The sequence below is a fragment of the Streptopelia decaocto genome (assembly GCF_964273445.1).
Source record: "Streptopelia decaocto genome assembly, chromosome: 8".
Classification (NCBI taxonomy): domain Eukaryota; kingdom Metazoa; phylum Chordata; class Aves; order Columbiformes; family Columbidae; genus Streptopelia; species Streptopelia decaocto.
In genome coordinates, this window is record NC_138662.1 from 17,620,797 (window position 1) to 17,647,131 (window position 26,335).

The 26,335-nt window shown below is 63.5% G+C and overlaps 4 protein-coding genes across 13 annotated transcripts; 1 reads left to right on the top strand and 3 right to left on the bottom strand.

Moving 5' to 3' along the window:
* Nucleotides 1-784: 784 nt before the first annotated feature.
* On the top strand, nt 785-4,458 carry CAMK1 (calcium/calmodulin dependent protein kinase I). 2 transcript variants are annotated; one of them, XM_082060274.1, is made up of 12 exons: nt 785-857; nt 1,168-1,310; nt 2,086-2,217; nt 2,454-2,528; nt 2,605-2,743; nt 2,828-2,954; nt 3,030-3,105; nt 3,198-3,310; nt 3,414-3,492; nt 3,587-3,674; nt 3,843-3,969; nt 4,045-4,458. In XM_082060274.1, exons 2-12 carry the CDS (start codon nt 1,225-1,227, stop codon nt 4,098-4,100), a joined length of 1,098 nt encoding a protein of 365 aa, XP_081916400.1. In that variant the 5' UTR covers nt 785-857; nt 1,168-1,224; the 3' UTR covers nt 4,101-4,458. The 2 variants fall into 2 exon arrangements, with proteins under 2 accessions (XP_081916400.1, XP_081916399.1); XM_082060273.1 differs by lacking the exon at nt 785-857 and having other exon boundaries at nt 1,024-1,310.
* A 122-nt stretch (nt 4,459-4,580) lies between these two features.
* Nucleotides 4,581-6,430, bottom strand: OGG1 (8-oxoguanine DNA glycosylase). Of its 2 annotated transcripts, none has more exons than XM_082060270.1 (8): nt 6,382-6,430; nt 6,050-6,191; nt 5,676-5,968; nt 5,429-5,608; nt 5,177-5,355; nt 4,965-5,106; nt 4,836-4,885; nt 4,581-4,751 (listed from the first exon to the last, which is right to left on the bottom strand). In XM_082060270.1, the coding sequence occupies exons 1-8, from the start codon at nt 6,413-6,415 to the stop codon at nt 4,593-4,595; spliced, it is 1,179 nt and encodes a 392-aa protein (XP_081916396.1). In that variant the 5' UTR covers nt 6,416-6,430; the 3' UTR covers nt 4,581-4,592. The 2 variants fall into 2 exon arrangements, with proteins under 2 accessions (XP_081916396.1, XP_081916395.1); XM_082060269.1 differs by having other exon boundaries at nt 6,367-6,430.
* A 120-nt stretch (nt 6,431-6,550) lies between these two features.
* BRPF1 (bromodomain and PHD finger containing 1) lies at nt 6,551-18,987 on the bottom strand. 8 transcript variants are annotated; one of them, XM_082060229.1, is made up of 13 exons: nt 17,961-18,987; nt 15,894-16,853; nt 13,678-13,834; nt 12,460-12,591; nt 12,003-12,149; nt 10,785-11,097; nt 9,999-10,310; nt 8,653-8,940; nt 8,422-8,569; nt 7,555-7,691; nt 7,344-7,462; nt 7,082-7,236; nt 6,551-7,000 (listed from the first exon to the last, which is right to left on the bottom strand). In XM_082060229.1, the coding sequence occupies exons 1-13, from the start codon at nt 18,554-18,556 to the stop codon at nt 6,796-6,798; spliced, it is 3,669 nt and encodes a 1,222-aa protein (XP_081916355.1). In that variant the 5' UTR covers nt 18,557-18,987; the 3' UTR covers nt 6,551-6,795. The 8 variants fall into 8 exon arrangements, with proteins under 8 accessions (XP_081916355.1, XP_081916354.1, XP_081916358.1 ...); XM_082060228.1 differs by having other exon boundaries at nt 9,999-10,313; nt 17,961-18,985; XM_082060232.1 differs by having other exon boundaries at nt 12,021-12,149; nt 17,961-18,984.
* A 32-nt stretch (nt 18,988-19,019) lies between these two features.
* Nucleotides 19,020-26,291, bottom strand: CPNE9 (copine family member 9). The gene is made up of 20 exons (XM_082060290.1): nt 25,825-26,291; nt 24,271-24,311; nt 24,140-24,186; nt 23,752-23,855; nt 23,523-23,562; nt 22,829-22,905; nt 22,554-22,617; nt 22,345-22,448; nt 22,161-22,265; nt 21,763-21,804; nt 21,578-21,653; nt 21,452-21,505; nt 21,275-21,336; nt 20,978-21,024; nt 20,721-20,902; nt 20,445-20,572; nt 20,223-20,325; nt 20,088-20,145; nt 19,865-19,938; nt 19,020-19,755 (listed from the first exon to the last, which is right to left on the bottom strand). The coding sequence occupies exons 1-20, from the start codon at nt 25,899-25,901 to the stop codon at nt 19,603-19,605; spliced, it is 1,638 nt and encodes a 545-aa protein (XP_081916416.1). The 5' UTR covers nt 25,902-26,291; the 3' UTR covers nt 19,020-19,602.
* Nucleotides 26,292-26,335: the final 44 nt, after the last annotated feature.

Below are 26,335 nucleotides of genomic sequence, written 5' to 3' on the forward strand. Positions count from 1 at the left end.
TGTGTGGGGTCCTGTTGGTGCTGGGCTCAGTCTGGGGTGGGGGGAGCTGGGGGCGTCCTTTGGGTGGGGAGGCTTGGTGCTGTCCTGTAGCCCACTGTGGGGGTGCCCCACATGTGTCCCCCACGCATGTCACAAAATCACAGTGTGTCAGGGATTAGAAGGGACCTCGAAAGCTCATCCAGTGCAATCCCCCCATGGAGCAGGAACACCCAGCTGAGGTTACACAGGAAGGTGTCCAGGCGGGTTGGAATGTCTGCAGAGAAGGAGACTCCACAACCCCCCTGGGCAGCCTGGTCCAGGTTCCATCAACCTCACCATGAAGAAGTTTCTTCTCAAATTTAAATGGAACCTCCTGTGTTCCAGTTTGAACCCATTGCCCCTTGTCCTGTCATTGGTTGTCACTAAGAAGAGCCTGGCTCCATCCTCCTGACACTCACCCTTTACATTATTTATAAACATTAATGAGGTCACTCTTCAGTCTCCTCCAAGCTCCAGAGCCCCAGCTCCCTCAGCCTTTAAAAACACGGGAGATTCTCCAGTCCCTTGATCATCTCTGTTGCCCGGCGCACGACTCTCCAGCAGTTCCCTGTCCTTCTGGAACTGAGGGGCCCAAAACTGGACACAACATTCCAGATGCGTTCTCAAGACACCTGCTCACAGACCCACTTGTCGTCCCCCCTGCGTGGCCACGCGTGTTTTCCCGCCTGCCCCGCCCGCGCCAACTCCGCGCCCGGCACCGCCCACCGCCCTCCCTATTGGTCCCGGTGGGGCGCGGCCACGCCCCTCCCCGTGACGTCAGCGCTGTCCGGCGGCGCCGCCGCGCCGGGAGGAGTCGCCGCCGCTCCGCTGCTCCCTCGGTAAGGGCGGGGCGGGGCGGGGGCGGCGTGCCCACCCGAGAGTCCCACGCACCCACGCGTGGGCCCCTCCCGTTGCCCGCCCGCCCCGCGCCCGCCGTACGGCGGGCGCGGGGCGGGCGGGCAACGGGAGGGGCCCAGCGTTTGTCCCCCCCCCGCACCCCACGCCAAAACTCCCGTGGGGTGGGAGGGGAATCCTCATGATGACAACCATCAACCACATCCCCTTGGCACCCTGTCAGCCCCACGGCCACGTTCCAGCCCCCTCCCCCCCCCACCACACTTGACACCTTGTTCCCCACTCATGTCGCAGGTGGGAGTGGGTGCCACCCCCCCGCTCCACGCACCCACCCCCCCTCCACGGGGCACCATGCCGCTGGGGCAGGATGGGCCCAGCTGGAAGAAGAGGACCGAGGACATTCAGCGCATCTACAACTTCCGAGAGGTCTTGGGCACGTGAGTCGCACGGGCAGGGGGACACCCGTGATAACCCACTCGTGGTGCTGGATCCGGCCGCGCACCCCACCCTCCCCCCCCAACCCACCACCACCCAACCCCGCGTTTGCCAAACCCGCCGCGTGGAACCGTGCCAGCTCCAATATTGGCCCAAGGCGGGGGCCAGCGCCGGGCTGGCAGATGAGGGACGGTGTCGCACGGTACACGCAGGGGTTTGCGGTGCTGCCTGCCACCTCCTGCCCGTGTCACCGGTCCCCTGTACCACCAGCCCACCCAAGGGTGCCCACCGGTGGTCCCCTGGCGGGCAGAGGGGTGCCTGCCGGTGCCCCAAGCACCGTAAGGCTCTTAGGCTGGATTAGCGGGTTAATTACAGCAAGGCTTAGGGCGAGCGCACGCTGCCCGCCACCTGCCCCACCTGGGCACCACGGATGGCTCCCACCTTGGCCTTTGGGTGGCCCCCGCGGAGCCAGGCAGGGTGGCCCTGCTCACTCTGGGTGTTGCCAAAACTCACATGGGGTGGCTCATCCCCACCCGGCTGTGCCCCGGCTGCCGACAGCGCCGTGGGGTTATCCTGCCCCATAAGGTGATGGTGCAGCCATGCTGGGGTGCTGGGCACCCCTCCCCAGCCACGTCCGGCCGTCCCTACGGGCGGCTCCTGCTCGACTTTCCTCCTATAAATAGCTGGACTTTCTGCCCGTTGCCATGGTGATCACGGCATGGCGGCAGCAGCTCCGGCCAGTGGCACCCCCTGCCCCCTCACCCCTCGCCCTCCCAGGGGGGCCTTCTCCGAGGTGGTCCTGGCGGAGGAGAAGGCGACGCGGAAGCTGGTGGCCATCAAGTGCATCGCCAAGAAGGCGCTGGAGGGGAAGGAGACCAGCATTGAGAACGAGATCGCCGTGCTCCACAAGTAGGGACTGGCCTGGCACAAGGGGATGGGGGGGTCCCATTCTGCACGCCCCCCTGCACAAGCAACCGCACGGCTCCCCGCCGCCAGTGCCCATCACCGGGCATTATCGGCAGTGCCCAAAATAGCTGGCAGCGCGTGATGCCCCGTGGGGCCAAGCCTGGCTGCTCCCTGTCCGGTGGGGGCCGGGGTGGGGGGCAGCAGGGAACCCCCTCACCCCCTGTGCCTCCCCCCGACAGGATCAAGCACCCGAACATTGTGGCCTTGGATGACATCTACGAGAGCGGCACCCACCTCTACCTCATCATGCAGCTGTGAGTGACGTTGAGGGTCCAGGGGGGCCCGAGGGGTCCGGGGGGGCCATGCTGACTGGTACTGCACGTCCCGCAGGGTGTCGGGGGGGGAGCTCTTCGACCGCATCGTGGAGAAGGGCTTCTACACCGAGCGGGACGCCAGTGCCCTGATCCGACAGATCCTCGACGCCGTCAAGTACCTGCACGACATGGGCATCGTCCACCGTGACCTGAAGGTGAGCGGTGGCCAGGGACACACACACAGAGTCCCTGGGAGGGGACCCCGGTGTCACCCCTCCCTGACCCCCCCCTCCCCGCAGCCCGAGAACCTGCTCTATTACAGCCTGGACGAGGACTCCAAGATCATGATCAGTGACTTCGGGCTGTCCAAGATCGAGGGCTGCGGCAGCGTCATGTCCACGGCCTGCGGCACCCCCGGCTACGTGGGTGAGCACCTGCTGCGGGCTGCTGATGCCCTGGGTGCAGGGTTGGGGTCCCCCCTCACCCCTATTGTCCCCCCAGCCCCCGAGGTGCTGGCGCAGAAGCCCTACAGCAAGGCAGTGGATTGCTGGTCCATTGGGGTCATCGCCTACATCCTGTATGTACCCCCCGCCTACCCGCCTCCCCTCCACAGGGGACCAGCCCCCTGGGGTCACCCGAGGTGAGCGTCCCCATCTCCACCATCCCCAGGCTCTGCGGTTACCCCCCTTTCTACGACGAGAATGATGCCAAGCTCTTCGAGCAGATCCTGCGGGCCGAGTACGAGTTTGACTCGCCCTACTGGGACGACATCTCGGACTCGGGTGAGCTGGGGCCACCACGGCTGGGACACCGGCACGGTGTCGCGGTAGCCGGGGCTGGGGCGGTGAGTGCAGGTGCTCACGGCTCCTCCACGCCCCATCCCAGCCAAGGACTTCATCCAGCACCTGATGGAGAAAGACCCCGGCAAGCGCTTCACTTGTGAGCAAGCCCTGCAGCATCCCTGGTAAGGGGGGACCTGCCACCATTTGCACCCCCCCCAGCTCACCCCACAGCAGCCATGGGGCGGGGGGCCCCCAGTGACCCGCTTCCCACCTCAGGATTGCTGGGGACACAGCCCTGGACAAGAACATCCACCAGTCTGTGAGTGAGCAGATCAAGAAAAACTTTGCGAAGAGCAAGTGGAAGGTGAGCGTGGGGTGCCGGGAAGATGCAGGGGTGTTGGGGGGTGCAGGGGTGTCGAGGGGGTGAAGGGGTGTCGAGGGGGTTCAGGAGGTGTTGGGGAAGTGCAAGGGGTGTTGCAGGGGGGTCCAGGAGGCACCCTGTGCCAAGTGACACACACTCTGGGGTCGGCAGCAAGCCTTCAACGCCACGGCGGTGGTGAGGCACATGCGGAAGCTGCAGCTGGGAACCAGCCAGGAGGGCCCCGGGCAGACGACTCCCACCAGCCCCGGCGAGCGGCTGGGAGGGGGCACCAGCAACGGTGAGTTCTGACCCCCCGGTCCTCACCCTGCACCCCCAGGGCTGCTGCCAGGCGCTCACCTTCCGCTCCCCGCAGGGTCAGACTGTGGGCACCTGCCCAGGAGCAGAGCTCAGCGACTCGCCCCAGACTGAGCACAGTCCCGTATGGCCACGGCCGGGGGGGGCCGGGGGTCCCAACCCTCCTGTGGGCACAGCGTGGGGTGGGGGCCCTGCTGTGCTGGAGCCGGGGGGGCCAGTGCAGGGGCACCCTGCCCTGCTCGCCCTGGGTGTGTGGGGCTGCCCCCGCCGCAGGCTCGCAGTGGAGCTCTGCATAGGGGCAGGGGCAGCCCCCAGGACCCCCCCAGCTCAGGGCAGTGTCCTGGGCCCCCTCCCACACCCCTCCCTTCACCCCACACCTGCCCCAGCACTGCCCCCCCCCCCAGCATGTTCAAGGAGAATTTTCCAAATGGATGTTTCTATTTTATTGCTTGTAATAAAGAGAAGAGGCCAACACTGCTCAGCTCTGCCCTGCCTTGGGTGGGGGGACAGCCCTGACCCCCCTCATCCCCAATGCCCAGGGTAGCAGCTCCCAAGCACACAGTGGGCAGGGGACAGGGACCCCCAGACACCCCAGGCTGGGAACAGTCACAGTGATTCTCCCCCAGCCACTGACCCAGGGGTTCCGTCCCTCTTGGGGTGTACCCAGGGGACCCCGTCCCCGTGGCTGTCCTGGCCCCGGCACCCCCTGGCGCGGCCCCGGCTGCCCGGCTCCTGGCCCTTGCGGAGGTCGGCGCAGAACAGGACCTGGCGTGGGGAGAGGGGGTGGGTGGGCACGGCTGGGGTGGGGGCACGGGCTGAGCCCAGGGGGCGCGGGAGGGGGGTACTCACCGCCTGCGCCCAGCCAGCGCGGGGGCCCCACAGCCCGCGGAAGAAGTCACCTGCAGAGAGAGGGTCACCACCAGCGCCAGGGAAATCATCCCCATCCTGGGGGGTCCCTCACCAGGGCCCGGCCCTCACCAATCTCCTGGTGGGCACGGGGGGTCAGGCTCCGGCCGCCCAGCACCGCGCCGTAGCGCTGCCGCGCGATGCGCCAGACGTGTGTGTCCACCGGCACGGCCTCTGCCTTGTCCAGCGCCATCAGGCACACGCAGTCAGCGACCTGCGGCCGGGCAGCGCCGTCAGCCGCCGCCGCCGTCCGTGCGCCTCGTGCCCCCCATCCCAGCACCCACCTTGGTGCCCACGCCGGGCAGGGTGCACAGCACCCTCCTGGCCTCGGCGTAAGGCACGGTGCGCAGCCGGCACAGCCCCTCAGCTCCGAGCCCCTCGGCGATGGCCCGTGCACTCCCGCTGACGAATTTGGCCCGGTACCCGAAGCCCAGCGCCCGCAGACGGGCCTCGGCGTCAGCGCCTGCGGGGGACAGCGCAGGGATGTGGGTGGGCACAGACGAGGCCGTGGCGGTGACGGTGGGGTGGTGGCGGACCTGTGAGCGCCGACAGAGACGGGAAGGCATGGACAGGCCGGGCATCGAGGTGGCAGAGGCGGCGGCCAAAGGCGCAGCAGAGACGCTCAATCATGGCGGTGATGCGGGAGATGTGGTTGTTGGAGGTGCAGATGAAGGAGAGGAGGCACTCGACAGGGTCCTGCCGCAGCACCCGCACCCCTGCAGCGGGACGTGGTGAGGGGACGCCGGGCGGGTGCCGCGGATGTTCCCCATGGGGCAACCTCACCTGGGAAGTCCTTGGCCACTTTTTGGAAGAGGGGGTCGGCCGCCCCCCAGGCGCGGTACAGGGCTGGCAGCCCCACGTCCAGCTGGAAGTAGTCACGCAGGATCTGCTCCATCTCGGCGCTGTCCGGCTGCGCTGCCCCGGTGGGACACACATCTCCATCCTTCTCAGGACACGCGTCCCCATCCTCCTCCTCCCCGTACACCGTGTACCAGAGCCGGTCCCGCTCCTGCCGCAGCGTCCAGACGCGCCCCCCCAGCACCCCCGTCCAGGCCCCGGGGCTGCTCTCCCACCACCTGCCGCACACGGGAGCGTCGGGACCGGGTCTGACCCCGCCGGGCTCGACCGTGGTGGGGCGGGGACCCCCGGGGTCTCACCGGAACGTCTGTCCCGACGACAGCACCAGGTCCAGGCGCAGCTCGGCCGGCGGGACGGGCAGGGACCGCCACAGCCGCGGGCAGGCGGACGGCACGTCCCGCAGCTTCATGGGGGGCGCGGCGGGGACCGGCTGTGCCCGCCCTGCCCCACGGAGGCGGGGCAGTCAGGTACCGCCTGCCCCCCAGCCCCAAATCTCACCTCCGCCCCCAGAGCTGCCGCGGGGCAGCCCCGTCCTGCCCCACAGCCCCAGCCTGGGCCCCCCACACACCGCACCGCAGCCCCGCTGCTCCCCCCACCATCGAGTTCCCCTCCGCACAAGCAGAGCGCACACCCGTTCCCGCGGCGCGCCGGCGACGCTCTAGCATAACTTCCGGCCGGCGGCCAGCCCCACCCCGGAAGCGCGGGCCCGGCGGCGCGCACACGTGTCCGCTCCCGCCCGCCGCGGCTCCGCAGCGCAGGTTTATTTTTCTAAGAATCAATAGATTTTTTTTTCTTCTTCCTTCAAAATAAATACAAACAACGTCCGAGCGCGGGGGCCGGCCGGGGGCGGGGGCTGGGCAGAACACCCCGGGGAGCCGCGGGCGGGGGGAGCGGGCACCGGGAACGGGGGAGCCACGGGGGAGCCGGGGGGGAACCGGCCCCCCCGTCCTCCCGCTGCCCGTCCCCGGGGAGTGCAGACCAGCTGCACCGGGGGTCCCCGAGCCCCGTTTGCCCTGAGATCGGGGGGAGCGGCCGTGGCGGGGGCTCAGTCGCTCTCGCTGGAGTCGCTGCTCTGCTCGCCCTGCACCTTGCTGCGGTGCTGCATGGCGCGGTGGTACGCGATCTGCACCGACTTGCGGATGTTGGACTTGCGACCCTCCAACATCTTCTCCTTGTCCAGGTCTTGGTTCACCCCCAGAGGAACCAGCTTCGTCCGGGGTAACCACTGCCTGCGGGGAGCGGGGGGCCACCTCGTTTGAGGGTTACAATCGTCTCCAGACACCCCCCCGCACCCCCTAAACCAACCCCCGCCCCGTGCGCCCCGGCCTTACCAAGTGCGCTTGTTGTCGAAAAACAGGACAAGGTAGAGGTGCTCGCGGGCTTCCTGAGTCATCTGCTCCCCCAGCTTCAGCACCTCCAAGGGGGGCACGGGGATGGGGACGCCGTGGTGGAACATGCCTTCCCGCGGCATCTTGGGGTCGATGATCTGGTGGGAGAGCAGGGGAGGGCTGAGGGGGGAACAGGGACCCCAAGCACAGCTCTGCGGTAGGGGAGACGTGGGTTTTGGATGCCCTGACAGCCAGCGGTACTCACCAGCGCCGGGTAGGAGGGGTAACCCCGGCACTTGGCCCACACCAGGTCCAGGGCGTCCAGGGAGGAATCCTCATCCTCGGAGAGCCACCCTGCGCCGCGGCCCAGGCCCTTGCGCACCACTGTGCCGGAGGAGAGGGGACAGGGGGGTCAGCCGTGTCCCCGCAGGTGACAGCACCCACCAGGCATGTGACGCTATGTCTGCGGTACTTACTGCCGTGCCCCACGCCTCGCCCTGTGCCCACGGAGTAGGACTCATTCTCCGTCCCCGACGTGTCCTCGCTGCTGTCCTCGGGGAAGTTCACGCGGGAGAAGGAGGGTTTCCCTCGGCCCTGCTTGGAGGGCGTTGTGCTGTGGAGAGAAGGAGTGGGGCTGGCGGTAGAAGCCACTTTGAGCTTCCAGAAACTACTTTTGAGAGGAGCAGCCTGGTGGGACACCGGGGCTCATGGGCTCCGATCACTGGCCCTGGCACCGGGAAGGACTCGGCAGAGAACAGCGGGATGGTGCTTGTGCCCAGGTGCCAACCAGCCCCTCACCCGGTGTCACCCGGGAGAACACAGAAGTCACGCGCTGATCCCGACCAGCGCTGCAGGCAGGAACCTGCTGGAGTCGGCTGCTGGAAGGGTCAGAGCAGCCGCTGTGCCAGGAGAGAATCACAGAATCACAGACTGGTTGGGGCTGGACGGGACATCTGGAGATCACCCAGTCCAACCCCCCTGCTAACGCAGGGTCACCAGAGCAGATCACACAGGATCATGTCCAGGCGGGTTTGAATGTCTCCAGAGGAGACTCCACACCCGCTCTGGGCAGCCTGGGCCAGGCTCTGGCACCTCAAAGGAAAGAAGTTTCTCCTCATGTTTAGATGGAACCTCCCGTGTTTCAGTCTGTGCCCAGCTCGTGCTCCCTGCCAGCCCCTTTCCTGCACACTCACACCTTCAGATTTATATTAAAAAAAAGGGACAAAACCCACAGCTTTCCATGGTTAACTGCAGCCGAGCTGCACCACCATGCTGGTTCCAGCCCAAGAGCCAGCCACAGCCACGCTGGGCAGCGCCAGCGGTACTGGCACCAGGCACGGTACCTGGTTCGGTCCGAGGCAGCGCTACTGCTGCTGCTGCTGCTGGACTCCGAGTCGGAGCTGCTCCGGGGCAGATTGCAGTCGTTGCGGTACACCAGGAAACTCTTCTTCACCGGCTGGTTCCCACTGCTGAAACCATTGGCTGGCAGATCTGCAAAAAACACCCCACCAGGAGTTACAACCATGGGGATCCCGCCATGCACCCGGCTGCACAGGGGGAGCCCCCACACCCACCCATGGGAGCGTCTTCGGTGGATTTATCGCTGTCGCTGTCTGAGCTGGAGCTGGGGCGTGGGCTTCGCCCTCGCTTCCGCTGCCGCTGGGAGGACTCCATGATTGGGAGCTGGGGGGGTCCGATGGGGCTGTTCCCATGCCCAGGAGTGATCTGGCTGTCTCGATTCTTCGGGGGGCGTCCTGGACGTTTTGGAGGGCCTGCTGTTTTAGGGTTCTTCTTGGAGAAGAGCACTGAGGTCCTCCTGCCAACTTCATGGGCTGGAGTGGAAGAAGAATTGGGACCCAGACCTGGAAGGCAGAGGAGAAGGCATCAGCTGCAGCCCACGGGACCTGGCAGGGACCACAGGACAGCAACACCAAGAACAGCTTTGGCTTCTCAGGATCTGCCTCAGAAGATCCTCCATCCTGAGCTTTGCCATGTCTGTGCTGGTGAGGTCAAACTATCTGGTCTGCTGACAGCAAAAGTGAGATGGGAACATCAAAGAACACCCTGCCAGCCAGAGACGCTTGTTTTTCCCAGGCAGCAACCTCACCAAAACAGAAGTCATGAGCAGGGGGCAGGAATAAACATTTCCCACAACATGCAACAGCTGAGAAGCTTCAATGCACCCTTGAAAGACAAAGGCCCTAAAACATTGCCTGCTTGCAGAAGAGCCTGCTCTTCCCAGTGCTTAGTGGGACAGAACTGGGCTGCAGAGGTGACAATCCCCCAGTGACAGCTGGCAGCTCTGCCTGGAGCTCTGGCTGCGATTCCCACACAGCCCAGCTCAGCATCTCCATCCAGGAGCCCAGGGAGCTGCCAGCTGCCCCATGTTCGGCTCCCAGCCCCAGGAGAGAGCCTGGAGCTCGGCTGTCAGTGCAACTCATCTTGTGTCCACAAGCAGGGACTGCTCTGTAATACCCCTAGAGAGAGCAGGCAGCATGGCAGAAGGAAACAATCCACATCACACTCTACATGGCACAGCTAGGACTCCCAGTCTCTAAAACAATATCCAGTTCCTCAGCCGCACAGAAGGCGAGCTCACCCCACTGACATTCCCCAGAGCCAAACGCAGACCAGGTTGCAGCCCTTCCCAATGCCAAGGCGGCCTCCTTCGGCTGCTGATCCCCCCAGCTTGGTGGGCATGGCTCACTACAAACTGCCCACGAGGCACTGTCCTCGGGTGGGCATGCGGGGAGGGAGCGCAGGGAGGTGCAGACGTTTTAACTCTGCACCCACCCTCACGGGAGGCACCATGGGAAACAAGGGACCCCTGCACAGCCCTCCTGCCTCGGGAGCCTCCCAGCCAGCCTCTCCAGAGGAGGTTCTCCACCGCTCCCCAAAACTGGCAGTATTTTGCAGGTACCTTTGCCAGTCTCCTGGCTGCTGCTCTCCTCTGCAGCGCTGTCTGTCTGCAGGTCCTTCTCGCAGGGGTTGTGCGACTGCAGGACGCCCCGGGCAGAGGAGCTGTGCCGCTCCAGCCCATCCCGGCCCAGGTCCCGCGGGTGAGCCAGTTTCCGCCGCAGGACCGTGATCTCCTTCTTGATCATCTTGGCCCGGCGGGACCGTCCAATGCTCTGTTTGCCAGCATTGACCTCGTCCAGCCGCTCCAACAGGATCTTCAGCTGCTCCTCCAAGGGCAGGTGCTTCTGATTCTCTGAGAGCAGCAGCCGCACATCTTCTGGAGGAACAAAGAGAAGCAGATGGATGACAGAAATCAGAAACTCTTTGGAGCTCCTCTATGTGAAAGAGCATGGGGCAATCCAGGTTTCCTGCAGGAGGGAAGTAGCTGACATAGTACCAAACACCTGCGAATGTGGGAAGTTACCCTAAAAGACCTGGAGAAGGAGCCCTGTGCTAAGCAAGCCAGTTGGGATTGCTGGGGAAGGCAGGCTGAGCAGCAGCTTGGAGAATACCAGGGCTCCCATGGGCTGAGACAAGGAGACAGAGGGAAAAAGAAAGAGGGTTGCATCAGGGGAGGTTTAGATTGGATATTGGGAACAATTTCTTCCCGGAAAGGGCTGTCGGGCATTGGAACAGGCTGCCCAGGGCAGTGGTGGAGTCACCATCCCTGGAGGGGATGAACAGACATGGAGATGAGGCATCACTCCTAAGCAGCCCTCGTACCCCAGGACAAGGGACAAGTACCCACCGTCCTCGATGTCTTGGACCTGCGCCTCCTCCACTGTAACACAGTGGGGGAAGTGCATGCCTGTCTCAAAGTCAATGCCCATCTTCTCCGCCTGCCGGCGAGCCTGCCGGAGAACGGCACCTCCCTGCTCCCGCAGACGGATGGCTGCCCGGTAGAAGATTGTGTCTTTGGCATTGTATTTCAAGCAGTTGTTGATAATCAGGTTGAAATCTTCCTCAAAGTCATCAAAATTCAGATAGCGATAGGCTTCCAGGTTTTGCTTCATCGTCTGGAAATCCATTGGCTTCTTGATGTGATCCAGGTAGTCTGGGACCTGCGTGAGGAAAAGTACCATAGCTAAGAGCGTGGGAGCCGTCAGTTAGTGTTACCTGCTCCAAGAAAAATCGTTAGAGGAATCGGGTATCACTCCCTGTGTTCTGCCCAAACACACACTGGGGACTGTCGACTGCTTTTGCAGCTTGAGGAGTGCCTCCAGACTGGGGAGCCCATGTGCTGCGCTCAACCTGTTAGAGCAGAGATGCGCTCAGAAGTGTTTTTATGGCTCCAGCGCACATGCCAATGTCCTATCCTCTCCTCCTGGGATCCAGTATGCTATAGGGCATTCCCCACGGGGGGAAGCTGTAAGCGCAGTCCCCAGGGACAAGGGTGAATGCAGACAGGTAAAACAGAACTGTCCGGGTGGCAAGTGGGACCGTGCAGCCTTCCTGCCCAACTCTGCTGAGACACCTCCGTGCCGACCTGCTGCCAGAGCCACGCAGAGCCAGCACGGCCTCTCCCCCTCTCCCCAGACAAGGACTCAATGACGGTCACAGGAATCATTTCTCTCACCCCCATCCATGACAGTCTGGGGGTCAAACACGTTTCTGTGCTGTGCTCAGTTTGTCACCACACAGGGGCCTTCAGGAGAGGACAGGGAAGAACGTGCCACCTGCCAAGGGCTGATCCCCAGCCACCCACAGACACTGGGGAGTCACCAGCACCAGGCACAGAAGAGGAGTTGAATGCTCCCAGGCGGCACCAGCTCAGCTGTTCCGCATTCAGATTGCCCGGGAGGGGCATCACCGCACACCCCCGCCTTGGGTGAGAGGTGCCAGGATGCGCCAGCCTCCTTCAGGCTGCCCAGGGTAGATTCCGGACCAGAGAGTGCCCTGGATAGCCCTTGGCACAGGCAAGGGATGAGTTTGAGTAAAGCAGAAATCTGGGGGAGGGGGTTCTTACTTCGCAGATTTCTGTTACCTCAGACAGAGGGACCGGCTCGCTGAAGATGTTGCCCGTGTCCTTCTCCTGCAGCTGTTCTAGTGTCTTGCGGAGGAGGATGAGGAAGGGAGTCAGCTGCATTTCCAGTGCCACCTGCTGCACTTTGATCTGAAACAGAGGGACAAAGCGGGGCTGAGCCCCCAGCCCGGGAGCCAGGTGGTGGGGACAGTCCCCAGGGAGCAGTGGCACAGCCCTGCGGGACAGCAACAGCTCTGCTTGAGCCAGGGACAGGGACTGCGGAGGTGCAACACCAGTTCCAGCACCTGAGCATCCCACCTCAGCCTTGCAGAGCAGCCACCGTTGCTCAGACCCACCGGGCAAGGGACAGCACAGCTGACGGGACACCAGCACTGGCCCTAACAAGGCCACACTCATGCCCACCCCATCAGCTCCCCAAGGAGGAGCAAACAACTGTTACCGTCTCTCTCTTGAGCTTCTCCCGCTTGCGTATCAGCTCCACCAGCAAGCGCGCACGCTCTAGGTCATGGCGGAGGCGCTGCCATGACTTCAGCTGCTCCTTCAGGGCCCAGTTCTTATCCTCAGTGTCTCTCTGCAGGAACATCAGAGACCATGAGCTGACAGGAAACATGTTCCTGTCTCCACCTTCCTAACCACGTGCCGCAGCTCTTCCCTGGCACAGGGAACTGGCACGCCTGACCCACTGGTTCAGCAAAGGTCCCAGTTGCCTTGTTGTAACTGAGGCAGGTGACTCAGAAACAGTCAGACCTCTGGCCAGAGCTGAATATCTGCTCCTTGGCACAAGCCCTCAGGATGCCAGGAGGCAGATATCCTCCAAAAACACTCTGTCTAACACAACCAACTGCCTGAGGCTACCCAAGAGCACAGATCAACAACACCAGGGTCTGTGCTGCTGCTCAGAGCTCTGGCAAAGGCCAACAGGGCAAAAAGGGAACACGGCTCTAGTTTCTTTCACTTCCGGAGCATAAAAAAAATGCCAACTTTTATTCTGCCATAGCCAAAGGTGAGCAGAAGCAGCCTCAACTCTTCTCCAGCAAATAAAAATTACAGGGGGCAACAGCAGGAGAAAACTCCACTTGGTCAGTGTCTTCAAAGGGCTCAGAAAGAAAGATTAAGAGCTCAGACGTGGAGCCAGAAGAAAAATCTTCCTCTTTGGCACCAGGGACTCCACATCTGTGAAGCACTGACTAAGCGCTGAGGCAGACAGTGGGCTGGAAGCAGCACTCCCAGGGAGTGCTCCTGGAGCCGTTTCAGAAACTGGAAGTGAGGCCTTGGTTCCTTCCAGGCTGTTTCTGGAGATCTCCGGCCATCTCAACACCCACTGACACAGCAGCCTCAGACTAGAGCCATTTTGGACAGGTTTGCCATCGCTACCCACTAAATGCGGGCATGAGGAAGGAGCTAACTTCTGCATGGCAGTGTGAGAGGGCAGGATTCCCTCCCCAGGGCAGGCTGCCAGCGGCGTCACTGCCTGGCAAATCTCTGAATGCCGAGAGCAGAGGAGAAGGTGAAGCAGCAAAAGCAGCTGGGGCTGCCCTTCCCTCATCCCCTGGCCCCGCTTCTGCACCCGCAGGCACCACATGCAGCAAAGGCTCTGAGCCCACAGCTCTGCAGGTGCAGGAAGCACACACGCAGCCCCCCACCGAGCAGCCCTTACCTGGTCGCAGTTTCTTTGTGACTGCAAGTGCGTCTGAAGGCGGCGGAGCAGAGGGACACCGTTGCGGGACTGTCTCTTCAGAGTCCAGTAACTGTGCAGCCGCTGCATGAACTGGCTCTTCCTCTGGATGGTTAAACGGTTTGTAATCTTACTGAGCCTGGGGAAGGGAGAGGAACCAGAGAGCCCATCAGCACGGCAAGCTGGCTGCTGTGGGGAAGCCCTGCCTGGGGGGCACCAAGGCCACCTGGGAGCAGCTGAGCAGCTTTCCCATGGCAGGAATTTCTGTAATACCAAGTCGTGTGGGGCAGAGCACCCTTGAGACAACCACAATGGAGGATGTCAGGAAACGTCCAGCCTTGCCTCTCCAAAACAGACTTTTCCTTTCCATCTCCTGCCAAGTTTTGGGGTAGGCTGTGCCAGGTCGGAGTGCAACACAGCCACATCAGCAGCTGGACCGTTAGCAGCTTCCACAGTCCATGAGACGGTGAGCGTTACAGCGCTGCTATCCCAAAACCATGATTTACCCGGCTGAGGGCCACCCACAGTGACAAAGGCCCTGGACAAGTGTTAACAGAGAAACTCGAGCCCCAGGGAGCCCATAACTCAACCAAACCTGGCAAAGCATGATGAGGGGACAGAAGGCAGGAGCACAACAAAACGCCTACGCCAGCTAATGAAGGACTACCCTATATAGCCCAGAACACCAGAGAAGGGATTTTCCTACTCTGCAACAGCAGAAAACCTGGAGGGGCTGGGACAGCCTCATCCAGAGATCTCCTGCAAGTGGGGAGCTGCAGGGAAAACCCCCCCACATCTCCACAGGGACAGCTCTTTGCAGGAGGTGACCCAACCAGCCTCAGCTGCAGAGGCTGAGGAGAGACACCTCGTGTGGCATCGCTGGCCAAGCGCAGCTCCCACAGGAAGACATTTGGCATTCTGGCAACAGCCCTTAAAGAATAATTAATCCCAACAGGAAGGCCTGGGGAGAGGTTAACAGCTTCTAGCTCAGTGTGGGTTTTGCTGCAAGCGCAACGATAGCAGCAAGAGCCTACAAATTGCCTGCCGACACATCCACACATGAGAAACGAGGCTACAGCTACAGAGAGAGCCCAAAGTGAGCAACAACACACGACTGGGACACGTACAGACCATGGCAAAAAGCCAGCAGCCATGGAGCAGGGACCTGCCTCCACAAGTTGCCAGAAAGCTGCCTGGAGAGCAAAACCAGTGGCTCCTGCGTGCTCCCCTCTGACTGCACAGGAGCCTCACGGGGCTGCAGGGAAGCAGCAGTCCCATGTCCCTGTGGTGTCACAGCTCAGCATGCTGGCAGGCGTGGTGCTGGGGCTCCACGGGGTTACAGCCCCGGTACGTCCCACGGCAGGGAGGAGAATAGCTCAGCAGCTCAGGAGTGGGGGTTCACAACCACAAAAGCAAACTTTCTGTGCCCAACCTGCACTTCAACCATGCAATGCCTGCTGCAGAGCGATGGCAAGATGCAAAAGCACCCTAAGATGCTTCTACGTGCTTTTGCACGCTGCCAAGGACATGCAGAGTTATAAACCCATCTGACAAATTCTGGAAAGGCTCTTAGATGCTCTTGTTTCACGACCAGCTGCACAAAAGGCTGAGGAAGCCCAGGGAGGGGCGAGCAGCCGCTGGGATAGATGAGCTGTGCTCGGCAGGCACAGGGATCCCCCGGGGAGCCAGATACGAGACATCTCCACTCCAGACCCAAACAGCCATGAGTTAGCCCGCTTCCCAGCCCTGAATCACTCCCACACTTCCCAGCAGGACTGTTCGTCTTTTCCCCAGCACGGCCCTGGGAGAAAACAAACCTGGTCAGAAAAGAAAGCAGCCCCCTCTTCCCTCCCCCGTTTACTGTGGTGCCTGAGGTCAGCGCAACAGGAAAGGAGCGCTGGGAACCCCCAGCTGCTTCCTGACGCATCCGGCCAAGTTCATTCTCTGCTGTTAAACTAACAGCAGCGATTTCCTGCCCCACTGAGGGCCCAGACACCTTTGTGGGGCAGCGCATCACTCTGCCTCTCAGCAGGACTCTCAGAGGAAACCAGCAACAGGCCCTTGCAAGGATAAAGCGAAAAGTACGTGCGTGAAAAGCTAAGGAGAGGAAGAACGTAATGCCCTCGTGGAAATCAGGACACGAGGCTCAGAGAAGGGGACAAGGTCCTCCACAACCAAGGGAGAGCAACAGGTCGTACCTGTGTGGGGGGATGCAGGGCACAGAAACCACGGGCGCTGCGGCTCGTTTCTCTGCCAGGATCTTCCGCGCCTTCTTCATCTTGATCCTAGACTTGGCCTTTGCTTTTTTCACTTTCTCAGAGCTCCAGCCCTTCCCTTCATCCTCCTCCTCCTCCTCCTCCTCTTCCCCCTCACTGTGGGAGAGGGCAGGGAGCCTGCGCACAGAGCCTGGTGGCGTGTGGATGTCGCAGTAGGCGGTTTTGCGCACGCTGAAGGAGGTACCATTGGCCCCCGTCTCCCGGACGGGCTCCATCTTCATGTAGAGCCCGGCCTGCTGGGCGCAGGTGACATGGAAGGCAGTGTAGCAGTTGGCTTTGTGACACTGGATGCAAGCCCCAGAGCCGCGCTGCTTGCAAATGTAACAGGTTAGCTTCCAGCGCGCGGGTGGGATGTGCTCAATGCTGTCGATGGGCTCCAGGAAGACGGTGTTAGCAAAGCACACCTCCGGGATCCAGAGGGCACAGACCACGTGTGCCCAGCGCCCATCGTCCGTCTGCTTGAAGGCCCCTCCCTTGTTCGGGCAGAGGGCACAGTCCACAGCTCGCGAGGGTGACTGCAGGCACCGTCTGCAGAGCCACTGTCCCTCCGGGATGTAGGGCACCCCGTAGCACTCCTGATGCACAGCCAGGTTGCACATGTCGCAGAAGAGGATGACGTTGCTGTTCTGGCACTCCCCGTCATTGCAGATGCAACAGACGGCGTCCTCATCCACCAAGGCGTTTGGATCCCCCTTGTTGTGGCTCTCAAAGTAGGATTCCTTCTCCAGCCGGTCCATCAGGTACTCAAAGATCTCCTGAGGAATGGGGCTCACACCTTCATCCTTCCGTCGCTCATTCATGATGTCCAGCCAGATGTAATCTTCCTCGTCCATGTCGTACTCCACCTCCTCATCCAGCTCCTCTGCCGATTTCTCGATGTACCTGGAAAGACAGCACAGGAGGGTAAGGGCACAGCCAGTGGGGTCTCGGAGCTGCTGAACCCAAACTCCCACAGGCCTTGGCTGAGGGAATGTTTAAACATTACAGCCAAGCCACAAGTCAAAATAAAAAACAGGGACAAGGCAGGAACGTGCAGAAGCGGGAGGTGCTGCTGCACCCTAAGCAGCACAGTGGCACAAGAGCGCACTGAGCATGACACAAAATAGTGCTCGTCTAACAGGCGAGGTACAGGCCCTGGGGACTCATTAGCGCAGGATGGGAGCCTGCACGAGTCACCAAGCAGGTGCCAGATGCTCTGGAGACGGTGGCCTCTGCCCAAGACATGACAACTAGCAGGCATGGAGGCATCATGTTTTGTTAATTCTGGAGAGGGCAGCTGCGCCCTCTTTTCTTTCACTCCCAGTTGCGGATAAGGGGATATTATTTAGAGAGCAAAGAGCTGGAACTCTCAGGGGGAGGTTTATTTTCCAACACTTTGGCACCAAATGTCATTATCCTGTCCCTGGAACACAGTGCCGCTTTCTCAGGGTGCGTGGCCACGAGGATGGCAAGGGTGGCTGCACAAGCCTGACTTCAGTTCCGTATTAACTGCCTGTTTCAGGCACTACTGTGGGCCACTGCACTCCCCAGACTACACACGGGAAAACTGTAGGACAACAAAAATACATTAAGCCTGCAAAGAGACACATCTCATGGGTAAACCTTGGTGCTGGGGGGCTCTAGAGCTGTCCCAGAATATCTCTGAAGAGTGGTGGGGAAAGCAGGAGGACGCATTCACTTTTTGTTATAATTGTACCTGCCACCCCAGCAAGGAAAAATCACAGCAATACAACTACTGGCAACGACCTAAACTGCGACTGAATGCTCTGCAGGTTCACAGACCCCCCCAAAACCAGGGAGTGACGCCAGACAGAGCGCCAAAAGCCATGGGATGAGCAGCTCCGTGGGACTCGGGAGAGGCAGACAGGGCCCGTTTCCGCGACCCACGGACAAGCCGCCTGCACAGAGTGGGGCCAATTCTGCCTCCAGACCCAAGGCACAAGCTAGAGCTGCCTGGGAGCCTCCTCGCGCCCCGGCCACAGACAATACCTGTAGTAAGAGGTGGGGCGAGGTGGCGCGTCGGGGGTGTCCTGCTCCAGCTCCCGGTACACCACCTCGGGGAGCTTGGGGGTGGTGCCGGCCGAGGCGTTGTGGTGATGGTGGTTGGAGTCCTTGCGCTTCTCCTTGTTCTTGTGCTTGCCGGATTTGGGCGGGACGCTCTGGGTCTCCGTGTTCTCCTTATTGCTCCCATTCTCCGGCACCTCCTCGGGCACCTCCTCATCCTCGGACACCACGTCGAGGTTATCGAAGATGCTGATGCGATGGACGCGGCCATGCAGATCCACCTCCACCATGCGCTGGGCCTGGGCGTAGGTCATCACCTCCCGGCCCGGTGACTGGGAGGTCTCGGACGGGTTGGGCGACTGCTTGTTGGCGGCGCGGGCCTGGCGGCCCTTCTTCTTGTGCTTGCGCAGGGGGGTGTGCTGGGGCGGGGGGGGGTTGTCGTGGTCATAGTGGTAGAGGTGGTACTCGATCCCGCTGTAGCTCTTGTAGATCTTGCGGCAGGTGCCCACCGGACACTCGTAGGGGGGTTTGGTGGCCCGCAGGTTGTGGCAGAAAGTCTTCACGTCGAAGTCTACGCCCATGGCGTCGCCCGCCCGAGCGGGGCTGAGGGGGCGGCCGAGGGGGCTGAGGCGAGGCCAGGCCGAGGCCGAACCCCCCGCCCCGCCGCCCCCTCCCCGGGCCCCGGCGGCCCGCCCTCCCCTTCTCTCCCTCCTTCCCTCCCTCCGGCCGTGCTCACCGGCCCCGGGGCCGTGTTCAGCGGGCGGGCGCGGGCGGCGGCTCCATGGGCGGCGGCAGCGGCGGCGGCGGCGGGCCCGGGCCGGGCCGCAACAATGGAGACTGCGGCGGCGCCTGGCGCGGGGCGGCCGCTGGGTAAAGCGCCGCGCCGCCCTTAGCAACCGCACTTTCGGCACGGCCGAGCCGGGCGGCGGCAGCGGGCGTGGAACAACGGCGGGAGGCAACGGAAGGCGGCGAGAGGCAGCGGGTGGGAGCGGAGAGGCCCTGGCGAGGCCGGCGGGGTTCAGGCCACGCTGCGTCGATAGTGGCGAATCTGCCGCCGCGAATCACAGACATCGCCCGCAGCCCCGCCCCGCTCCCCTCGGCGCGGCAGCGGATCCGGTCCGGGCGGTTTATTTACAGTTGGTAACGCGATACAGACTCGCCGAGCCGCGGCACCCCCCGGCTGTGGGGCCAGGGCCCTGCGGAAGGCGGGGGGACAGGCAGGGGACACTGGGGAACCGGCGGGGGACAGGCAGGGGACAGGCAGGGCAGCACCGGAGCACCGCAGCACCGGGGCACCAGCGCTCGGCTGCGCTGCGGGCGCAGGCAGGAGCGGGGTGATGTCTCCTGCCCCAAAGAGCCGGGACCCCCGGTGCTCACCCAGCCCCAGCCGCCCCCCCGGGGACGGGACCCGAGCGGGGACACACCGCGTCCCCCAACAGCCTGTGCCCGGGACCGCCCCGCTGTGCCCGCCGGGCAGCTGGGGATGTCCAGCCCGAGGTTTTGCTGCCAGGAGGGTCCCAGCCACGCTCAGCGGCCGCAGCAGCCCCGTGTTGCCCTTGCAGGGACACATGTCCACGGCCAAGCCCTGGCAGGAGAAGGGTGACATGTCCTCGCCCCCACAGAGGAGCTACTGGGGATCCGCTCGGCGAGGCTTGATGTCCCGGGTCTTCATGTAGGAGAGGAGCTGCTCGGGGATCTCAGCCAGCACGTCCTTGGCCAGGCGGGCCATGCTCAGCACCTGGTTTCCCGAATCGTCCACGTAATCCCGAAATGGCACAAACTTTGAGGGAAATAAGTTTGCAGCTCCGTTGGAAACAAAACTGCGGCTACTTGGGGTCAGCAAGAGCATCTCTTGCTCGTGGTGGGACTGGGCTCAGTACCAGTGTTACCTGTACAATGTCCCTCTCGGCGTAGCGTCCCCGGGAGGACACCCGTACCTCGTCACCATCCAGCTCCTCCATGGCTGGGGGTGACAGCCGGTATCACCAAGCGTCAGTGGGGTGGCCACCAGGGACAGATACACCGTCCCTTCCTCCAAGAGGCCAGAGGCATCCCAGAGGAAGAGTCAGTGTTTCCATCCCCCATCCCCTGTGTTCCCAAGGCCCAACTCACCCTCAAACTCAGCCGGACCTACTCCCACAATGATGATGGACATGGGCAAGGCAGAAGCCTGTGGGGCAGAAGCAGAGTGACAGTGAGGGCATCACCTGGCGTGGGGTGAGCTCAGAGCAATGAGGGTGCGCTCACGGTGACGATGGCTTCCTTGGTCTGCAGCATGTCAGAGATGACGCCGTCGGTGATGATGAGGAGGACGTGGTACTGCGAGCCATCAGTCACCTGGGCAGCCACCCTGTGGAGCAAGGGGATGGGGCTCCCTCCAGCAGTCTCACCGGTGTGGGGCAGCTGGCCCTGCTGTGAGACTGCTGGCATTTGTGGACAGCAAAGGGGACAGACTACCTTGGCACTCACCCAGCCACCTGGTTGATGACGGGGGCAAAGTTGGTGGGACCGTAGAGCTGGACAGTGCGCAGGCTCTGGAGATAGGACTCCAGCACGCCCTCAATGCCGGCACAGCTGGGGTTGTCCACGTTGTTGTTCTGGAGGGTGCAATGGGCACTTGAAGGGTGACCACAGCTCCCAGTGTCCCCCCTTGTCTACAGGATGCCGGGGCGGCTGCTTCCCCACCCTGCCAAGCTGCCGTGGGCACCCCCACTACAGTGGTCCCCCCGCAACCCCAGAGCGCACCAGGGGGAACTGGTGGGAGATCTTGCCGTCGGGTGGGAGTTTGGCACCAAAGCCATAGGCAGGGAAGAGCTTGTCACTGTCGTAGTCCTGGATGACCTCCCCCACCGCCTTCAGCGCCAGGGCATAGGCGCTCAGCTGGTAGGGGCTCGCGTAGTGTAGTGAGGTGGGCTGCGATGGCATCCCTGCGGCACAGCGCCTGTTGGCACCCGTCCCACGGCTGTGGTGACAGGGACCCCCCCGACGCCAGCCACACTCACCATTGGAGGCCGTGAAGTCAATGGCAACAGTGAAATTCAGCTGCGTCCTTAGGGAGAGAGCGAGGGAGGCTGCCAGCCCCACGGCGTGGTGTGTCTCCCCCAGGACCCATCACCTGGGCCCCCCCATTCCCCAGCCACCACCCCACAGCCCAGGTCTGCCATCCTGCCCCCCTCCCCAGCTCCACCACCCGCTTGTCACCCCCAGGCTGCACCTGCACTGTCACCGCTGTCCTGACCCCAAGACCCTCGCCCATGGGGGGGTCTCAGGGAGCCAGGGGGCACCCAGCCCCCACTCACCCGCCCCGAATGTAGTCAACAAAGGTGAACTCGGACTCAACGGAGAAGGAGAGTAGTGTCACCTGCGGGCACGGGGGTGGGTCAGATCCAGACCCCCTCCTCCTTGACAGGCACAGTGTGGGGTCAGACCCAGCTCTCCACCGGCAGGAGCCCCAGGAGCACCCCAGCCCCACTCACAGTGCCGGAGTTCACGTATTTCTTCTTCTTGCATTTCTTCCTGGGATTCAGCACCTGTGGGTGCAGGGCTGGGTTGGCCCTGGTGTGGGGTGTCCCCAGCCCCTCGCCCTGGCTCCCCCACCCTACCTCGTACACTGTGAACTGGCTCTGCGCTCGGGAGAGCTCCCGGTAGCTGGTGGCGAACTCCCCGATGAAATCGTGGCTACGGGAAGAACACAGGGTTGGCACGGCCAGACACCCCGGTGAGGGGCACCCTGGGAAGCAGCAGTGGCACCGTGGTGGTCCCCGCCACCCCAGGGGCACAGCCTCACCTCCCGTCCCGGTCCCAGTCGTACACGTCAATCTTCACTGTCCTGAAAGTAAAGGCAGGAGGAGGGTGAGCAGCCAGCCTGGCTGGCACAGCACCCCCAGTCTGGGGACACCCAGCCCCACAGCACCATGGCAGCGAGCACCCTGCCTGCCGGCAGAGCCGCCTTGCCAGCCTGGCCCGCGGCTCTGCTGAGAGGGAAGCGGTAAATTTGGGTCATGGCGAAGGCCCTGGAATGGAGGGGGATGCCTTTATGTAATTTGGGTTGCAAAAGAGAAAATAAAAAACCAATAAGGACCCAATTCTAAGCTGCCTGTCGTTGTGGGGCCAAACCTGCAAAGAAGGTGCTCATACCCTGCTCTGGCCCCATGGCTGCCCCTGTCCCCATCCCTGTGCCCGTACCGGTCATAGTCGCCGTTGCAGAGGGCGCGCACGGGGATGGTGAAGGGCTGCCACACCGGGTTGAGCGTGTTCTTCACCACCTCTGTCTTATGGCAGATGGTGAAGCTGCGTTGACAGGGCAGGGTCGGGTTGTGCCGTACGGTAACACCGGCACCCTGCCCGCCCCGCCAGGCCTGGCACTCACGTGCCGTCCTCATTGCTGCGATAGAAGACGAGGAAGGGGTCGGATTTTCCGAAGAAGTCCTTCTTGTCCAGCTTGTTGGCACACAGTTGCATCGTGACGATGTCCTGGGGATGGGGACTGTCACCTCTGGCCACTTCCTTACCCCCATCCCCCTGCACCGGGGGGGCCACGCAGCCCCACCTTGCTGCTGCTGGGACACGGGCACTCACCCGGCAGTTGCTCAGCTCCTCGGCCAACAGCAGGATGGTCCCACACCGCTTCCCCGGGACCCCCCTGGGACCAGAGGTGCCTGGTCAGCACGGGGACAAAGATGGGACAGAGGCAGGAGGGGGATTTGGAGTTGGGGCTTATGCCACAGGGCTGGTGGTCGGCAGTGTGGCCGGTGTCCCCAGCGGGGGACATGCAGGGAGGGGTCCCAGCTGGGGCGGGTGGCTGGGGACACGGTGCAGGACCCCCCCTCGCCCCGCCACGGGGCAGGACTCACGTGAGGGCTCTCTCCAGGCGGCCCCGCTGGGACCCGATCACCTCCCCCAGTGCCACAAACGCCTGCCCCAGGAAGTCCTGTGCCCCAAGCACAGCACTGTGAGACCCCCGGGGCTCCTGTCCCAGCCACCTCACCACCCACACCCACCTCTTGCCCTCCCAGCGCGCCTGTGAGACCGCCACCCTGCCCTAGGGCCACCCCCTGTGCCCTGAACCAACCCTGTGTCCCAAGAGCCACCTCCCAGCCTGGGACCCATCCAGGCCCCCCCCCAGGTGCCCTCTCCATGTGCTCTGCACCCATCCTGTGCCATCTGCGTCATTCCACAGCCCTAGACCCACCCTGTTCCCTGCCAGAGCCACCCCATGTGTCCTGAAGCCATCCTGCAGCTGTTGGGCCACCTTACAGCCATCCTGCACCCCAAAAGCCACCCCTGTGCAGTGTCCTGGCCCCATCCTGCCCCAGCAGGCATCCCCACAAGGTCTGAGTTCCCAGGGCAGAGCAGAGGCTGGAGTGTGGTGAGCACCTACCTTCTGCAGTCGCCACGGGGCACGGAGAGATGGAAAGTGGGTTAGAGCCCCTCAAGGGGCATCTGTCCCCCCCGACAGCACCCGCACGGGGCACAGCCTCGAGGCACCCCACCGTGGCGTCATGCTGGGGTGTCACCATGCGTCCCCCCAGCCCGGGCTGCGCTCACCTGCTTTAAAATGGAGCAGCTCTTGGAGTCCACGTTGTAGCTGGTGGTGGGAGAGCAGAGCCCTGAGCCAGTGCCCGGGGGTGCCCTGGCACGCAGCCCCACTTCCCCACCCATCTGTGCTTTTGCTACTGTATCCTTATTTATCTTGTTATTTATTATCCCTATTTATTATTGTTATTTGTTACTGACCTAGTGCTTTGCTCCACCCCTCCCCAGCTGCCCCACTCACACATCAAACCGGAGGTTTTGCTTCTCCTCAAAGTAGTAGTCGAGGACAAACTTGCGGACAAAGTCGGGGTTCAGGGTGTTGTCGATCACCTCAGTGCGCCCAAACTGCGGAGAGAGGAGTGAGGGCAGCCCCTCACCCTGCCCACCTCCCCAGGACCCCTCCCTGTCACAGCTGCCCTGGTGCTAATCCTAGCGGGGGATTAGCACTGCCGGCGGGACCGAATCATTAGTGTGGACGTGGAGGGATCATTAGCGTGGACACGGGTGGCCATATGGGCCTGTTTAACTCAGCCAGGGATTAGCCAGGAGCAGTGGCGCTGGAGGCAGCAGCTCCCCCAGCACAGGGCTGGAAGCAGCCCCAGGGACCCAGCAAGGGGGGCTGAGCTCACCTCCTTCCACTCGCTGCTCCCTGAGCCCTGCACGAAGAGGACAACCACTGCAGAGAGAGGAGCAGAGCTGGGCTGCCACGCCGTGCCATGCCCGTGCCACGCTGTGCCCGCTGCCCAGCCCCACCACCCACCTGGGTCAGACTTGGAGAAGGTGTCCATGTCCAGCAGGTTCCTGGGGGACGGAGCAAGGCATGAGCCACCCTGTGTGCCACACACCCAGCCCAGCAAAGGGTCACCATGTCCTCCTCCCCCCCGAGCACAGGACGGCATCATGGCTGTGCCAGCACCCAGGGCCGAGAGCCCCAGCACCTCAGGGGGACACGCTGGCTCCCATTGCGGGGTTTGGGGGGACAATGGGGCAAGCAGGGAGTAGCATCTCCAGTACTGACAGTGATTGAACATGACAGGGAACCCATTTAGAGGATGAAACCTTCCTCCATGCTGCCGGCGCGGGCTGAGTGCCCGCTGCACCCCGGCAGCAGAAGCGTGGCTAATGGTGGGGTCCAGAAGTGAGAAGAAAGGAGACAGAGCAGGGGTTGGGTAGCCGGCGGGAAGAGCGACCGATCCTCATCCTTTGCATGGTGTGACACCGGGAAGTGCTGGGGGCTGTGACCAGCTCTGCCGGGATCCTTCCCTCATCCCCGGGGTGGCCACACAGGGTGGGCTGGGGCACAGCCACGGGCTGTGGGGCTCAGCCAGCTCCCCTGGCCCCAGCACACAGGGATGGGGCCACAGCAGATAGACACCCAGGCCCCCCCCAGCAGCCCTGGACGGGGCTGAGCTCTTGGGCAGCCACAAGCCAAAGCCTGACCCTGCTCTGGGCCATCTTCAGAAGCCAACCCCAGCCCCTGCCTGGAGATACCAGGCCCCACGGCCCCACGGCTCCCCTGCCTGCTGCCAAGAGGGGCTGGCAGGGAGAGCAGGGGCTCAGCCGCAGGGAGGGGGCATGGCAGCCCCCAGCCCAGACTGAACTTTGCAGGGCCTGGGGACATGCCAGAGCTGTCTAGGTGTGCAGGGGACTTTGGGGAACTGGCCGCAGGCCTTTCCTGACCCCCCCAGCATGGGGGATGCTGCTGCCGGTCCCTGCGGAGAGGACCCCCCAGGCTGCAGGCAGCGAGGGCAGCGGTGCCTCTGCCCGGCTATATTTAGCCACCGACAGACCGTCTCAGCAGCCGACGCTTGCCCCGCAGACCCTGGCAGGAGCCGGGGGCACCGAGCAGCACCCCTCCGCAGCCCCCGTCCCGCCACGGGCCCCACGCTGCCCCCACTGCCGGACCTGCTGCCTCCCCACGGGGCTCACAGAGCCGGGCGGCCTGTCTGCAGCCAGCAGCACCCCGAGCAGGGCCGTCCCGCACCCCAGCCTCGGGAAGGGCGGCGGGTTCCTCCGAGCAGCGGCGCCGCGGAGCCGTGCCCGGTGCCGGCATCCTCTGGGACGCCGCGGAGGGGACGGGACCGCTCCCCACGGGTGGCAGCCGGGCAGAGGGGCGCTGCGCACCCGCCGTGGCACAGAGCGGTGCCCGGGCAGCGAGGGGGACCCGCAGCCCACCCGCCCTTCCCGGGGCTGACCGGCGGGCAGTGAGTGGCTGCGGGACACGGGCATCCCGCGGCGCATCCCCGCGCGTTTCGCACCCACTCGTGTCAGAGCACCGGTCCCCGCCCGCTCCCCCGCCCCGCTCCCGGCTCACCGGCAGGACACGGTGAGCTCCACCTTGGTTCCCGGCACGCTGCCGGCCGCCGGTTCCAGCGCTCCCGGAGACGCCATCCCCGCCCGGGCGCCGCCGCTGCTCCGCTCCGCGCCGCCTCCTCCCGCGCTGCCGAGGCGGGCGCGCCCGGGGGCGGGCACGGGAACGGGCACGGCGGCCCCGGCCCCAACGGCAGCGCCGCCCCGGGCACCGAGGGGCTTGGCACCGGCCTGACCCGCGACGGCTCGGCTCCGGGGACCGGCACGAGAGGCGGGGGCTCAGCCCCGGGACCACGTCCCAAGCCGGCGGGGACTCAGCCCCGGTTCCCGGTACCGCTGAGCCCCACCGGTACCGCTGAGCCCCACCGGGACCTCCTGTCCAGGGGTGCGGGCTCAGCTCCGCGCCCCAGCGCAGCAGAGACTCAGCCCCAACTCCCGCCCCGCCGGGAGCTTCCTCCGGCTCCCGGTCCCTTCTCGGTGCTATTTCGGTGCCGCCGCTCCCGGAGCGTGGGCCG